The sequence below is a fragment of the Perca flavescens genome, chromosome 8 (assembly GCF_004354835.1).
Source record: "Perca flavescens isolate YP-PL-M2 chromosome 8, PFLA_1.0, whole genome shotgun sequence".
NCBI lineage: Eukaryota > Metazoa > Chordata > Actinopteri > Perciformes > Percidae > Perca > Perca flavescens.
Genome location: NC_041338.1, coordinates 27199032 through 27216848, shown reverse-complemented (window position 1 = coordinate 27216848; position 17817 = coordinate 27199032). Strand labels below are relative to the sequence as shown.

The following is a 17817-nucleotide window of genomic DNA, read 5'->3' as shown; positions in this document are numbered from 1 at the left end:
CGAAAGGCCCCTGTAGTGATACAGACCGGCTTTATCAGACTATCAGACCATAGCAGCCAAATGAAGCATTGGAAAAGAGAAAATGATGCTCAGAAGGCAGCCTTCTCTCAGTCCCAGCCACAATTATTAATGTTTGTATTAACCGGGAACACACCGCTGTTGGTTTTAACCCCTCAGGTTATTGACCGCTGTGCCCCCAAACCAATGAGTTTCTTATTACTCTCTGTTGCCTCTAAGGCTCCTTCATCTCTATATTGTCTCCCCATTATTGTTACTTACTTCTATAGAACAGATGATAAAGTGTTTAAGCCCATACATACTTTTGCCCTTCCTCCAGAGTTGTATTCCTTGATTATTTCTCCATCCTCTCTTCTCTTCTTCTGCAGCTCTCAGTCAGCCTGCTGCTTTAATTCTCATTAACATGCATCCTGCTTGTTGTGTGAGGAACACAGCTTGAACTGGAGAGTGCAATCAAGAGTGACAAACATCTCCATATATCCCGTTAAAACAGGAAACACCACATACACAAAAACACGTTCCTCCTCGTCCATCAGTATTTATCTCATCAGCATAGACGTGCAAGGTGATGGGAGATGAGGAATTATTTGCTCTCTGTGGGAGGAGGAGGACGGTACAAGGAATATTAGGGTTGGCAATTCATATAACCTCCCTCTTTTAATTTTTAAGTCTCATTTGTAGTGTGGGCTTGTGTCTCCTTAAAGTGACTGAGAGGTTACAAATGTGGGACTGGCCTTGATCACGGTTTTTGTAGAGAAAGACATGAAGGTATATCGTCATTAAGACTAGTCTGAGGATAAGGGGATCAATATTAAGACCTTTAGGAGAGAGGCTCTGTCATTTACTATTAATAATGGGGCCTGCCGCCTGCTGTAATAATGTCATTAGCAGTACTGGAAACAGATACTTCATCTCCATCTAAATGGCCTTCACAGAGCACCCGCATGCAGAAAACTATCAGTTCTTCACACACTTTCTCTTTCTCTCTCCCTCTCTCTCACTCTCACACACAAACACACACACACACACACATAATCTCTCTATTTCTCTCTCTTTCTCACGCACACACAGAGGCCTTCTGAGGCCAGATCCTGTACTTAATTGGGAGTAAAACAAGCAAAAATGGACTGGTCAGATGAGGGTAACCTTAACGGGACCACTGGAGAGGTGGACAAGGAGACAAAGAGAGAGAAATTGGGCAACCAAAATGTCCAATGGGACAAAAGAGGGACAGAGAGGAGAAATAAGTGGGTGGAGGGAAATGAAGGGGGAAATTAGAAAAACAAGTTCTTTAGAGAAGAATACGGAACACATTCAGGGGTGAAGAAATCAATTCAAGATAAGATGAGATAAGACATAACTTTGATCCAGAAGGATTTTTCTGTGTTCAAGGTGCTCAATACTCAATGCAATGGATATGTATATGCATAAAGGTATATACTAAAATAATATACAATGAAAACAGACACAAAAGAAAAAGAATGAAGGGAAGTGCAAAATGCAAAGCATGGTCCTGGTAATTGGTCCAAATTACAAGCAATAAAACTGTAACGTAGTGGTTCCCATTTAAAAAAAGAAAAGGAGGAGTGTGTATTTCAATAATATTTGTAAATACATGGCTGGTTTCATGCCATTAGGTGTAGGCCTGAAGTCTGTATTCTTAAGATTATTTTAGTTAGATTATTTAGTTATTATTTAGTTTAATGGCTTTTAGTATTTTGTTTTCCCCTTATTTTGAAAGGTAGACGTGACAAACATATCAAAAGGTCACGCAGACTGTGGTAAAATCATATGGGTAAAATACAGTAATGCTTCCAATTTTGTACCTTTCATTCCAAAAGTTAAAAATAAATTTGATACATGGCTCATAAGAGATTTACCACTTAAAGTTTGGGTACTTTTGTCCAAAACTGAAGGATTATCCAGATTGGTTTATCTGGCCAAAGTCTTAGATGTTCCAAAACATTTTATCAAGAAAATAGATTCTACATTATTCGATTTCATATGAAAAATTAAGCCCCACTATTTAAATAAAAATACTTAATGTAATCCATACAATCAAGGAGGTTTGAATCTTCTTGATCTCCATACATCTAATATAATTTTCAAGGTGAACTGGATTAAACATTGAATAAAAAATAAAGATAAACTGTGGAATTTCATACCAAACTTTATTTTTCAAAAAGTTGGGGGTTTTGAATTCTTGCTAATGTGTAATTTTGATGTTGATAAGCTCCCTCTTCAGTTATCGAACTGTCATAGGCAGGTTCTTTTATGTTGGCTTCTTATTTATAAACAGTTTTCACCCCATAAACATTTGATATGGAATAATAATAAATAATAAAACATGTAAAGTATAAGAACAAGTCAATATTTGATGTATGTATGAAGTTACTGTATTTATTGTGTTATTTTATCTTTATTACTACTAATAATAAAGTTTTTCGAAAAGAAAAAAAATACAGTGCTCGGAAACTGCAGTATTTAGCAATGGGATAATTAAACCGTCTCTGGGATGGTGTAGTTTGAGTTAAGCTCCAGTCGAAAGTGGCAACAAGGTAGGTTACGTTTAATTAATGTATGTGTTTGTAAGTGTTTTGAGTTTATTTTTCTAAGGTTGTGTTGCTGCAAGTAATGTAATGGTTAACTTTAAACTTTTTTTTTTAAGCTAGTTAGCCATGCAAGTTACTTCTTACATTGTTTGACGTGCACGACACACACACACACACTCTCTCTCTCTCTCTCTCTCTCTCTCTCTCTCTCTCTCTCTCTCTCTCTCTCTCTCTCTCTCTCTCTCTCTCTCTCTCTCTCTTTCCATTTTAGGTTAATATTACAATGTTCTTTTGCTTAAATAAAACTTGCTAACCTACATCTTGATCGCCTTGCTATCTGACCACTCTTGTTTCTTTATGGTTTTCATATGAATCCAATTTCTTTTTTACACCAACATTTTGAAAATAACAGGTGCAACTAATACCACTGGTGATGGCTCCAATATTATTGCAATGCAGTGTAGAAATTAGTAATGTCAATAGTTACACCTGTGTTTTGACGTTCAAAATTGTAGGGTGTGTATGTTTTTGTCCTTTGGATTTGATCAGGTGTTTGTTTATGCCTTCCCGAATCAAACAAAATGGCTCCTGCTGGTTTCTACCAAGGGGGTAAGCTTCGCTTCAGAACTCAAGCCATCATGGCGCCATTTTGTTGCTAACTGGCCATCACCTCCTGTTAGCATTGCACTGACCGCCATTTTTTTTTTTACGTCACTTGACTGCGAATAACTTTACATCAGAAATGTTTGAAGACTCTATTTGTCCGTTGTTTAGTTCCAAAGAAACACGACAATGTATAAAAGGCTTCATTACCTTGTACCTCACGTTATGGCTCCGTAGCAGACGTTTTTGTAAAAATAAGCTAACGATTGTGTCATAACCAAGTGACTTACTGTCGCATAGTAGAGGAATTACCGTATAGTACAGGAGAAGTTTGCAGGCAGTTTCGATTTACATGAGCTGTTTAGGTTTAATTACTAATGTTAACTAGCATGTTAATTAGCAATAATTAGCCTGTGCCCATGTTATCTCCTTACATCCACCTACACTTTCCGTCACTGTAAGATTGGGAATGATTGAGATTTCTCTTGGCACAGCTACCAGAACACTTCCAACTTTCAGACACGTTGCTCACGTCACATTCTCTCAGTTGGAGGCTGCGCAGTAAAGCTGGCCATCACCGGAAAAGTGCTTCTAATAGCCTTCACTGGTCTCCGTCCAGAGCAACGGGGTCTATTGGTCCATTATATACTGTCTATGGTTTCTACATCTATCTGCTCCTCCCCCAAGCCTTATATTGGTGTACATACAAACAATGCAACACATTCAGTCCTGCCTGGTTAAAAGAGTAGTGCACAACAGTATGTTATGCGTCTGCGAGCCTAAATTAAATTATTTTTGTGATTTGGGCTTTTCAACTAGGCTATATCTGGCCAGTGTTGAGTTGCTGTTTCTATTGCAGTGAAGCGTAAAGCTTCTGGACTAGAACTTATTTAATCAATCAGTTTATTGTATGGGACATTTTTCACATTTAAAAAAAAAAAAATGTTTATATAATCTTTTTTATATTTTTGAACATACAGAACATGCAAACACAATTGAACAAAATCAGAAACCCTCTCCCACCCCCCACCCTCCGCAGTCTCGAGGAAAACAAAAAAACAAACAAATTAGCAAAAACAAAAACAGAAATTACACCTTGGCTAGTCACCCTCCTCTAATTCTTGTGATGCTGAGGTCATTAGGACTGATACTTGTGCTGCTGCACCTTTCCATAGATATATAGTCGATGATTTGGCTTTGTTAATTCTTGCTGTAGCGAGCTCAAGCATAACTATGTCTAGAAAATACGCCAACCACTGTTTTATAAAAGCAAGTGGGGGGGGGGAGCCAGCGCTGAGCTATCATTTTCTTGGTCAAATTTTCTTCTATTATTTATTGTTTTTAGCCTCTCAAATATGAGGAAGTTTTGCTTTTCTCTGTTGTAAACTGAATATCTTTGGGTTATGGACTTTTGTTCAGACAAAACAAGACACCTGAAGACATAAACTTGGACTGTGAGAACTTTTTATTTTCTGACATTTTATTGACTGCATGATTATTCAATTAAGCAAAAGAATAATTGTCTGATTAAATAATAATGAAAGTAATTATTATCTGCATCTCCAAAAACTTCTACTTTATTATCTCAAAGGAAATTTGCTTTGCAACTATGCATCAAACTCAGGTTACAGAAATGCATCAATTACACCAAGCAACAATAAAAAACAACAATATATTAAAAACGAACAATAATAAGTGTGAAAAACACCAGATCAAACCAAACATCAAACACGTCCCTCTCAGATAAAAGTGAGGCCAAATATAAACCTACTTTATAGTCAGTGCAGATAAAAGCTGTGTATGTCAAAGTAGAACAATTAAACATGCATAACAAAATAAACAGGCATAAAGCAGGAAAAGACCAAATGATGCCAGTATGGTGTTATAATCGCAGAACAGCAGAGAACGGATGGCAGATGAGACTGATGAACCCTGTGCTTCTGTTTTGATAAAATAATATCTGCGTGTTTGCCTGCTTGTCAGCTCGGCCTCGGGCTGGATACGGTTTTGAGGAACACAGAATATCAAGAGAAGTGACAGGCGTTGGAGTGTGATTTTGACCTGCTGAGGGCGTTGAGGGCAGGATTATCATTTACTTCTCTACCTCCGGGAGGAAAGTTGTATTATTAATATCAGGCCTGCTATGTTGCATCTTTAACAGGGTTGTACTGTAACAAAGTACAAATACTTTGTTACTGTACTTAAGTAGACTTTTCGTGTATCTGTACTCTACTTTGTTATTTATATTTCTAGAGACTTTTACTTTTACTCCACTACATTTCCTAAATAAAATGTAGGCTATACTTTTACTCCACTACATTTCTCATAAGCATCTGCGTTACTCATTACTACAAAATAGATTTGTTCAAAGAAGATAACGTTAAACACCTATGGCGGTATTTGCAAGAAATGTTTTTGTATGTTGGAGTGAAATATTCTTCCTTACAAAAAAAAAATGAAAATTCTGTTTCTGTTGTTCTCTTTGCTGATGTCAGCTCTCTCAAAAATATGCCATGTTTGGTCTTTTCACTTGGGAGCCACAATAAAGTTCATAATAAAACTTATTTTTTACTTTTACTTTTAATAATTAAGTACATTTAATATCAGAAAATGACTTTTGATACTTACGTACAGTAAATATCAGATACTTTAAGACTTTTACTAAAGTAATACTAAAAGGAGACTAACTTCTACCAAAGTCATTTTCTGATAAGATACTTGTACTTTTACTCAAGTATTGATTTCAAGTACTTTATACTTTAATGTTCTTGCAGTTAGTTTCGTCCATATGAAAGTCTTCTCAAAGATGGAAAGATAATTATAATAATAATAATACATTTTATTTATATAGCGCTTTACATTGTACTTAAAGACATTTTAAATTAAAACCAGCACGTATAGCACATTAAAAACATATAAGCAATAAAACCAATACATAAAACAAGCATATTAAAAGCAATTAAAAACAATAAAAAAAAGTGAAAGCTCTGTCGCCCCAGGTGTGATGCTTGGGTCCTGAGCGGTCACAATACCAAAGGTATTATTGGTTTAAAGGAAAGAATGATGAGAAAAATCTTTGCATTAGTTTGAATTTGGTCTAAAGTTTAGGGTTAGATATTTCAGATTTGTTTAAGGTTCTGTTAAGTTTGCAATGTATGTGTATGTTTGCAGTTCAGGTTAATTTTGATTAGCGGATGTCCGCAGCTAAGCTCTTATGATTTTGTTTTATTACACAAGTGTCAATTTTGTGAGTGCACATTTAAATATTATCCATACAACACCACTTGTTAAAAATCTACAATCAACCTCATCATCAATAAGTTAAAAGACATTGTTTCTGTTAACAAGCGTAATTGAAATCAACCGCAACCTCTTTTCTGAAGTGTTGTAAACAGCAGAAGAAGCCTGTGGGTTCCTGATTTGGTTGTTCTGGCATTTACACCACTGCATTGTGATGCATATCACGTAAACTACAATGTCCATTAATCAAGTCCAGCTAGGGACCTCTGTTTCATGTCACCCCTGTCTCTCTCCCTCCACATTTCCTGTCTGCCTCTTAACTACTCTTTACTATTGAGGGCAAAAATGCCCCCCAAAAATGATTTTAGTATGTTGGCATTTTAAAGTACACATTGTTTTTTCCATGTGAATCACTAAAATCACAGTTATAGCAGATTTCTAGGATGAAATTACTTACTCTGAAACACAGAACCAGTGTTGCTCATTAGTATGATGGTGTGTTAGGTAAAATAATAAATAAATATGCTTATTTGTTGTTGCTAAGGCAACAAACAAAGGCATTAGATTAGTAATTGCATGCCACCAACCATCCATACATTACACTCTGTAAAACTGATTTCATGTTGATTCCCAGGCGTTCTTTAGTAAAATGAAAGCCGTACCTGGTTAAACATACCCACTGCATGTTCACTTGCATGCAGTCAAAGCCATGTATTGCCCAAATGGTTACACAGTTGTTTGAATTGTATAGACTCCTCTTTCTCCACATTTGGACCCAAGCCGCATGCTAAACACTCACACGGTTAACTTACCAAGCAGTAACAGAGCAGACACATACAGGACTCTAATTTAACACACAAGCCCATAGAGACCCAGTGTACCGTTGCATCATGTGTGATTGATAAGGTGGAGGCTGCTGTAGTGGAGGGAGCAGCCAGCAGCTCCACCACTAATAGCTGTTTGTGTTTAACAGCTGCTGCAGGGAGGAATGTGGAGCTGACAGCTTGAATGGGACACCATGTTGAAGTGTTTTTTTCTTTTTTTCTTTTTTTTGGATCAGCTGACTGTCAGTTGATGGAGCAGGAGACTATGTGACCTGCGTGTTCTAATGTAATGCTTCGCTGAGCAGAAGCTTCACTGATTGCTGTCTGCCTTGATGAGTTTGTGATTAATCGTGGCTGTCATCCTCTTCCCTTTTAATGTGCTACAATCTTTGGACATCAATAAAATTGTCTTCCCCAGAAGTCTTCCTGCTTTGTTGAAGCAGCCAGCCACAAAACAAGTTGACTGTGATGTTTGCAGCATCAAGTTTAACGCTGCGGTTGCTAAATTTTCTTATTTTGAAGAGTTCTACCATTAAAGCCTCTTTAAATACACCCATTCTCCTCCACATTCAGCTGTGCCCTGAGCTGCGAACTGGTATCATGAGCGTGTGTTTCTGTGTTGATGTTTGTTTATTCCTTGTATTAAGACCAAAACTTGCTCAAGACGGCGCTCGAGGCATCTTCACTGACGCCTGCAAATGTGAGCTCATCAACCCTCCGTGTGCGCATGAGTGTGTGTAACCTCAGCGTGACATATGCTGCTGCTGCTGCGTTTCACAGTATTTCTCTCTAGTCAGTGACGTTTACACAAGGTCAAACAGGGAGCGCATCTGGTGGGCGAGATGCTGCACAGTATTTCAGGAATGTCTGGGAACATCTGGGTACACACACACACACACACACACACACACACACACACACACACACACACACACACACAAACACTCAGAAATGGACACACATCTACAAATGCTTCCACACATACACATTTATTTTGTACTCTACTTAATGTCTCTCTCTCTCTCTCGTTCTCTTGCATACACACAACCATTGACCATACAAATACACAAACACTCCAGTGCAGTAACCGCAGCAGCAGATAGGGGTTGCTGCAGGACTGTGGAAGCTCTCTGGCCAATCCGCTGGCAGGTCGTTTAGAGCCCGGCTTCCCACTGGCACATCTCCTTCTCCTCTCTTTTCTCCCGACAGTCGTCGTCTCTCTCCATTTTTCCGCGTCTCTCTGCATCTCCCTTCCCCCTCATCCTCGTCGTCTTCTCTGGGATTAAAAATTGGCTGCAGCCAGGTGCTGTGTGTGTGTGTGTGTGTGTGTGTGTGGTGGAGCAGCGGTGGAGAAGCAGAGACAGGAGGGAGGACAGCGAGGTTTCACAAGGCGGCAGAGGATGTGCGGTGGTTGGTTGCGAAGCTAGAGGACGCCTGGGAGGACAGGCTGTCTGTGGATGCATACCTGTGGAGAAAGGACTGCTTTTATCAACATCTGGTCGAGCTGCTGATGAGGTGTCTGGTCTGCACTGCCTTTATCTTCACTCTGTCTGTCTGTCTCTCCATCTCTCTCTGCACATATATCTGTGTGTGTTGGTGTGCATGTAAAAATATGTGTGTTGGTGTCCGTGCATGTCAAAGATACGGCCTATGCCTGAATGCATAGCTCTATGGTGTGATGTTTACCAATCTGAGAACTGCGACAGCCCTAATGATGTTAATCAAGATTTCATCCTGTTTCTTTGTGTTCTGGCCCTCTCCTCTCCTATCCTCTAGCTTTGCTGTTTGTGAAGCAATCCACAGTGCTTCACAGCCTCGCTAAAATGGTGTCAGTTTACATAAGATGTTATTCCAAAAGGATTCCTTATTGCAATATCACAGTCCCCTGTGACAGCAACACGCATACAGGTATCTGCACAGTCCGTGCAGCATAAAAAATGTCCTCTCTGACGGTATGCTGTATGTTCTCTTTGACGGGTAGGCACTGTATTAATCTCTACCGATCGGCCGAACGCTGTGAAGTCAAATTGGCAGGAGGTCGCTAGAATATGCATGAGTGAGAAGACATGCTTTTCGTTTGTAAATTCATGGCATGTAACCTCATCCCTCCCGCTGTCTGATGTGATAGTCTTGCATACCGAATGTTGTGTGGAGAATAAGTTCTCCTCCTCTCATCCTCCTGGGTTTGGGATGAAGGGAGGAGAAACAATTCATGGACATTATCATACAGTGTGTGTGCAGCACAAAATATGTTGGCCTGCTCTTAGTCCTCTGCCTTCACTTATGTTTCTCATTTATTTAACTGTGTTTCAGTTCAGTGACTTAATGAGGAGGAAGACAGCTTGTACAGAAAATGAGCAGAGACAGGCAAAGAGGAGGTGGTGTGAGCTTCTGTCCTCTGTAGGCCTTTGTCACCTAACCTGCTGACACTGCACATTTAGCCCCAAGGGGATCACTGGTTTACACAATTACCATGATCTCTCTCTCTCTCTCTCTCTCTCTCTCTCTCTCTCTCTCTCTCTCTCTCTCTCTCTCTCTCTCTCTCTCTCTCTCTCTCTCTGTTGTTAAAGTTGTCCTCCTATATGTCTTCTTAAGGAGGTGTTTCAACTATTTGTTGAAGCAATATAATATTTGCGCATAGAAAAATAAGTCAAGATAAAGGATTTATTTTTATAGCTGCACCATTCCATCAAACTAAAATATTCTAGACATTTCCGCCAAATTCAGTCTGACCTATTTGGTATCTTTGGAAACTTTGGGATAGCATGTGTCCTTCTAGTTGTTTGCAATACAGTGTCACTTGCATCATGATTGATCTAGAACCAATCTTGAAACAAAAAAACAATAAGATGTTTGGATATCACTCCAACAAAATGTCACTTGGCAGGCTTGTGTGGCGCGCCATTAAATCAAATGAAAGCAAGCTCTAATCTCTCTTTTCCTGTGTTTGTGTACAGGGGGGGTGGTTGACAAGGATTTGCGGCACTACCTCAACCTGCGTTTCTCCAAGGGCTCAGTGGACCACGACCATCAGCAGATCATCAGAGACAACCTCTACCTCCGCACCGTTCCCTGTGAGTCCTCATCACCCGCCTCTCTCCTTGCTTCTAGCCTCCATCACTCCCTCAATCTTTCATTCACTTCTCTTTGCTCTCCTCTGCCTCACTGTGTCTGTAATTGTCTTTTTATTGTCTTCCTCTCATTCTTAGATATAATTTCACTTTTAGTTCTCCCTCCTTGCTCTCGGGACGTTGCCCTCCTGTTTTTACATCACACGCACACGCTCTTCCTCTCCATCTCTCGCCGACTATTGCTCCTTCTTTTCCTTCAATCGTCCGGCTTCTGAGCTCTCAGCCTGAGGTTTCCACGGCAACCACCCTCTTGTCTCGAGGCTTGCGTTGCCTTGACGCCCTACCCCCTTCAGCACACGCTAGACATGCACAGCACACACGCAGCTATACAAAGATAACACGTCACTCTCCTGGATACATTAGGAAGATGTTTCCTTTATCTCTATATGATACATTTTACACAAATCCTCACACAGACACTTCATGTGGGTTGCATGTGGATGTGCGTGTCTGTGCTAACATTGTGTCAGCCGTGTGTTTGCCTGTTGCCTGTTGTGGGACAATGTCATTGCCGTGATTGACATTGAGGGGATGCCGTCCCCAGCAGCTCCGCCTGCTGTCAATATACCAAGCAGCTCGTGAATCAGCTTCTCTGGAGACTGAAGCTGCTCTGATGCTTGACTCTGCAGACTACACGTTAGGGGTGCATGATATATCGACTCAATATTGTTATCGCAATATCACGTTGTGCAATATTATATTGAAAGGGGTTGCAGTATTTGCAATATTTTGTTTATATTGTGGAGCGCTGCGTCCCGTCCGTTGGCTGTGTGGCTTAGTTGTGTTCGATTTAGAGCCCGCTTGAAACGCTATAATGATCGTGTTTCATTGGCCAGTTACCGCGGCACTTGCACGTTAGTACACGTCAGCGCACGGGTCCACTACGTGATAAGCCCTATGGAGCGTACCACGTGTGTGCATATTTCGACAGAGTGACAGTGTAAGTGAAGAAATAGACAGACACAACAAAACGGAACAAATCAGAGAAGCGAATGAAAAGTTGTGTCCTGTTCTCTTAATTTATATATTTTATACTGTGTACAACCAGTAAAACATGTCCTGTTCTGTAGACATGGTCGTTATTTAGTTATTCATGTTGTATCAGTCCAATATCAGTTGAAATAAACCTTATTAAACATGTAAGAAAACTTGTTTTATTTGTTGTGAATCTATTTTGATGCATTTTCCCATAACTTTTGTAATTTTACATATGTTTAAAAATATCAAAATTAATATCTATATGGCAATATCACATTTTGTCAATATCGTGCAACCCTACTACACGTTACTCTTTTCATGCAGCATGTGGATCGGTGGACTGTGATCTGATGTTTGTTGAAGGGCTTTGTACTCGTCTGACATGTTTCAGTATCCTCTGTTAATAACCCCAGTCATGCTGTCTTGGTGTTTTGAGTTGAATCAATCGGCCTTTAGGCTGTTTGTGAACGGACAGTTTCTAGTACGTAACCATGAGAAAACAGAGCTTGGATTTGACGTCAGTGATAGTTGTTTTTGCGTTGGCTGAGCGCTTCCTACTATACTAGATGTCCCCTGCCGGTGTGTTGAGCCGCTGACACAGAAGCGATTGTTTAATACGCTCCCACAGCTGCACAGTTCCTGAGACTCTCTCTCCCTCTTTTTCCTCTCCTTCCTCCCTCCCTCTCTCCTGTCGTCTTTATCTCTTTGCTTTCACTCTTCGCTCTCTCTCATGTTCCCCCTGCCTCTCCCTCCGTCTCTGCCTCTTTAAATTTCTTTTGGTCACCACCTCACTCGATCACATTATCACCCCCTTTAAATTTAACTCCAGGTGGCCCACTCTCCTTCTCTTTCCCTCTCCTTTTTCTACCTTTCTCAGCCTGTTGGCTGTGTAATAGTGCAGCGAAGACAGCCTGACAACTGAGGTGATGGGAACTGGCTGAGGTTCAACACTGCAGGTCCTCACACACTTAAGCCCCGTCAGGACATGGGCCCCTTTTGGTAGCATGAACCATAGTTTTGTCACCACATTTCAATTATAGCCGCGATAATGGAAAGACAGTTATTCTGTAAGACGTCTGTGTGTGGTAATGACATCCCCATAATTAACTGCCTATCACTTAACAATGCTGATATAGTGTAATGAAGATTATAGAAATACCAACTCATAGACCTCCTGCAAGGCAGCTTTGATTCAGACACTGAATATTTGAATTACATTTAAAAACGGGATATTACACTAATTCCCCAAATTCGTCTTAATCTCACCGACCTGATTTAATTTGCTTTTGGTCAGCAGGTCATCTCTACTGCATATGACAATTTTTCATAGACACTCGCTACAAGTTTTTCCTGGCAGTCTGAGACACACAGAAGCAGGCGTCGCTCAACCATCAGAGTGACACAGCATCAGACGGCCAAAAAACAGTGATGATGGTCCTGAGTGCTGCACCACTCTTTCCCGGCGGGCTGTTTGTTGTTGTGGTTTGGAGCGTTATAAAATCAGTGTTTTTCTCCCGTGTCTGCAGCGCTCTGACCATGCTGTCAGTGCGAGTCTGTCAGCTTGACAAGCAGACGTCACTCTGCATCACAACATGCTGTCACACTGAAGGTGTGTGTGTGTGTGTGTGTGTGTGTGTGTGTGTGTGTGTGTGTGTGTGTGTTCATATAGCTGTAAGACTCACATGCTGACATCAACTCCTGCATCCTGTTACATCACTTAGCTCAAGGATTAGCCGTTTTCCACTCCCCAAAAAATGAATCGAATATGATAATTTTCCGTCTGATATTAAGAACTTTATTCATGTTTGTATTGTTGGTTGTTGTTTGTACTGTCTGCTTTGTGTTTGTAGGTGTCTTTTTCACATTCATTCACACTTCAACAAGCATACATGCCAAACACTAGCAGGACTGACACTTTAAGGACATTCACATACGCATATTTTCTCTAAGATAGGGCTAACACAAATCACAGACTGATATGAAAAATAAAAGAGATAAACAAGATTGTGTAAGAGTGAATCAATCAAAAAGTGTCAAGCAGAGAAGGATAATTTGGAAGAGATGTGAGTGGAATATAGGCATCACACGTCACAGGTTGAAACATTTTCTAAGATTGTCACAGTCTGTCTTACTTAAGCCTTTGAGATAAGAAATTTGCTGGCACCATTTCACTTCATTCACAGGCATCACTTGACCACTTCAGAAAATGAGTCTAAGCTTCTGCCTGAGCACCTGCTGTTGAGGAATTTAGAGAAGAGTTTCAGATGGTTCTGCTCTTTGCATAAGAACAGCGTGAGTGCCTCTTTGATATGAGTGTAGCTACGAGTGTAAGACAGCGAAATGGGGCTAAAGTAGTAAGAAGATCTGGGATATATACGGTAGGAAGCAGAGAGGAGGCAGTACAAACAGAAAGAGGGAGAGTGGGAAGATGATAGATGTGGACACGAGCAAAGAGACTGCGAGAAGATGGAAAAGGGGACAAGACAGGAGAAGAGGTACAGTAGTTAAGAAAAGGAGATCAGCAGGGGAGAGATGGGGAGGGAAGAAGAGAGCGGACAGAGGATGGAAATTGAGAAGGCGAAAGTTGATGCAAGAGGATGGAGGGATGAGCAGAGTAAAGACGTAGGGAGTAAAAGGGCGGATGTGCACTGAATGGAGGTAGTGGGAGATATGAGGGAGCCTCGTAAGTCATTCCCCAGAGAACCATCTCCTCCCCTCTACACTACTCAGATGTGTCAGTAAAAGGTTCTATAAATAGATTAAACAGTGAGGAGCACGTTTCTCTACTCAGATGGCCTATAAATACATGCAGCTTCTGTCACTTCACATCCGCTGGTCTGGACGCGTGCTGCCCCGCAGCTTTGCAGCCTCCGGCAGGGAATCCTCCTCTGGAGACTACAGAGAGGTTGATGAGGAACGTGGCCATGATGCTTAGGATAGTGATAGGGCTGACAGATGCTAAATATTAAAATAAATATTGATAGCAGTAATGAAGATGGCCATCGTGATAATGGGAGGAGATTGGTGGAAAATGACACCTTTTAACCTTGATGCATGCTGTATGCAGTTTACTTATGCAAATGCTAAATATACTTTTTGAATGGACCTTTGCAAAATTCTTCACAGTAGCTCTTTGCACCTATCATACAGCTCAACAAAACAGCTCATTTCATGCCCGAAATATTCAAAAACTACGAGAATGCTGTCAACATGTGTCATGTGACAAGTGTTTTACAATATCATGACCTAAAGAAAAATTGTATCAGCAGGTATACATACTGTATGTAGATGCATACATGGTTCTTGAAGAAGAACTCTTTTTTAGTAGTGTAAGAGTGAATATGCATAATATATTAAAAAAAGATAAAGGATAATAAAAGTAATAGAAACAAAAACTATGAATTCATATATTGTATAGTCAAAACTTAAAAAGCATACTAAATACAGTATTGTATTAAGTATGCTAATACAGAAGATCACAGATACAGGTTCACTTCATTTGGCCACAAGTTCTCACACCACGTTGTACATTCAGCACACCACTCTATGTGACCTGCAAAAGGTGATTACTCCACCCAAAAATTTAAGTTATCTTTCAAATATAAATAAATCCACCAATGAATAAATTGTCATTGAAACAAAAGGTTCCCGTCATCATTGCCTAGAGCAAGACAAAGTCAAAATGCAAAAGACATCTTGTCAAATGACATTGTCCTCTGAAAGTGTGATAGTTATGTAATGTCCAATTGCTAACATTGTATATTTAGGCAGCTGAATAGTATTGACGTCAGCCATAGCACACACTATACTTTCAACAGAACATTTATTTCTCATTATACACACGAGTTAACCGCAAATACATGAAGAAAGCTTATACTGAAAAAAATACAGCAAAATAATCAGGAACTTCTGTAAAATATGTGCAAGAAAAAAGAAAATAGGCTGCATTCTCCAACCAGCCTCTGTCATACTTAGACCATGGTGGATTACATGGTCTATAATTGTTACCCATATTTAATATATTTCTCTGTGCCTTTGCCTTTATCTGGCTCTTCCTTGCCCTATGTGCCACCCTCTGCCTCTTCCTCTCCCCCTCACCATACCACCCTCTCTCTTATGCCCCTTCCTCTTGCACGGGCAGGCCTGTCCCTGTCTCTCTCCTGCATGCTCCATATACCACAGCTGAAAAATTCCGTCTTACCCTTGCAGTATACAGTAAATGTGTGTGAGAACTCATTGGTTACAGTATGAGTTTCACCTGTTAATTAAATTGGACAGCATTTGCGTTTGGTTGCTAAATTATGAGGAAATTGAATTGTGCCCCATCTAGCCTAAGTCTATCCATCTGACAACTCTTACAACAATACCACATAACTATTATGTATCTACTCAATGTGTGACAGGTTATTGTGATTGTTGGTTGCTCTATTTAGCATGTAGGGATTTACACAATTAACATGCGTATAATTGCATTTGAGAATAATATGATTCAATAGCAGATAAATGAAAACTATTTCGATCTGCAAGGCTTACTTAGTGCATTTTGTGCCAAAGCAATTATAAATGACCATAGTCATGTAAACAACTGACCTAATGTTTATATAAATACTCATATAGTTTGATAAAGTTTAAGTTTTAGTCATTCTGCGATCATGCCAAAGCGATTGAGAAAAGCTGTAAAAATGTACACTCAGAAGGACACTTACTATAAATACAGGGACAAAGTCTGCACCTCCAAATGAACATTCAGTCCATTCATCTGTGATGATTCCTCAGCAGTGAGCTCCCAGATTCTCCCACCTTCATCTATGTTTAATTTTTAATTTAATTGGCTGAAAAAATATATATGATTTTTGCATCCAAAAATGTGTTCTGATATTTAACTAAGAATGTAGGTTCAGTTTTTTTAAATGTTTTTTGTAGTTGGAACACATTCACATTGGTTATCAACTGCTAAATCCTGTTTATAGATTGCTGATTGTATCATTTTTAGAGTAACTAATATGGATGTGAGTGGGCTTTAACCCTAAACTGGTACTGTGACTGATGGTGATGGGGGAGGAAGAGGAGTGATGGCAGTTATTTGAGGATGTTTGTCATGATGATTACAGTGAAGTTGGATGAGGTGATCAGAAACAATTCATTTTTGTGTGTGTGTGTGTGTGTGTGTGTGTGTGTGTGTGTGTGTGTGTGTGTGTGTGTTTGTGTTTGTGTTCCTGTGGCAACTTGATTGTATATCTGTAAGACATACTATATTTATGTTTGAATGTACATGTACAGTACGTATGTGTTTTTTTACCCGACACATTGATTATTCTGTTTGTGTGTCGAGATTTAAAAGGCTAAACTGATCAATAATGAGAGTTTTACACGCCATTCTCTGTTGAGGTTGTGTATGCTTGCCTCTGGTGAGAGAGAGACAGAAATATATCTCTCCTTAAAGGGGTGATTTGCCTGGGCTGGTTGACATGCTTTGATGTGGTTCTGTGCTCCCTGCAGTTTGATTGGCACACTGGATTAATGTTGTTCCACAGTTGAGAGAAACTGCAAGGGAATTATATGAATTTTATGAAATGAAAATAGCAATATTGAACGTGATTAATGAATTGGCTATGTTTGCAAAGTGCTTTCCGTGTTAAGCTCTGGACATGTGTTGTCTCATCTCTTTTCCTTTCCGCGGTATGATCCTCTCACTCAGCAGCTAATCACAAAATAAGGTTCTCCTGAAGCCTTTTATATTTGTGTTCCTGTCTCTAGTTTTACCTCCTCACCCTCCTCACATAGTGTCTCTGTCTGTGCTACTTCTAAGATCAGAGTAATGTGCAGTGATGAGCCAGGTGCTCAGCAAGCAGCTCGTCCTGTGATGGTCAGTAAGCTCTGACACCTCAGAGAGCTTGATTGTCTAATCTTTACCTCTCCACACACACACAGACCAGCTCTGTGTGTCTACATCATCATGACCCCCACTGTCGTCCTGTATCAGTCAGCTCTGCAGACTAATAAAGGTGCTTTTCAGCCTATCAGGGCTGATTTCCATCACCACAGGACGCACATCAGTACAGAAGTAATTTCTCAATGTCACCCAGGCACCAGCTCTGCCAGACACTGATCCACTGAGCAACACAGTTGTCTTTACAGCTGCTAGTGGACCTAACAGACAGACTTTACGGAAGAAACTCCACTCTTGATGCAGCGGTTTCTAAAAGGAATTAACTCTGTGCTTACCAGGTTTCATTTCTGTGGAGGAGTTTTCTGTTGACTGAAATTTTCATTCCCTTCTTTTAGTTTATACTCAACAACATACCAGATGTGCTGAATTCAGTGGGGAAAAGTTTTAAATGATATATGAGAATTAGAAAATGTAGGGTTAATGCAACAGCAGATGGCATTTGGTTTAATTAACTAGTTTAATTTACACCTGTTTAGCCAGGTACAGTTTGAAAACTTCTGACACAGCTGCTACCATAATAC

General features: G+C 40.0%; 1 protein-coding gene across 1 annotated transcript in view; it reads left to right on the top strand.

The window, feature by feature from the left end:
- Window positions 1–17817, top strand: part of LOC114559533 (membrane-associated guanylate kinase, WW and PDZ domain-containing protein 2-like) — an 89079-nt gene that overhangs the window by 9994 nt on the left and 61268 nt on the right. Inside the window, 1 exon segment of the mRNA XM_028584216.1 lies at window positions 10195–10311. Coding sequence (XP_028440017.1) covers window positions 10195–10311 — 117 coding nt within the window.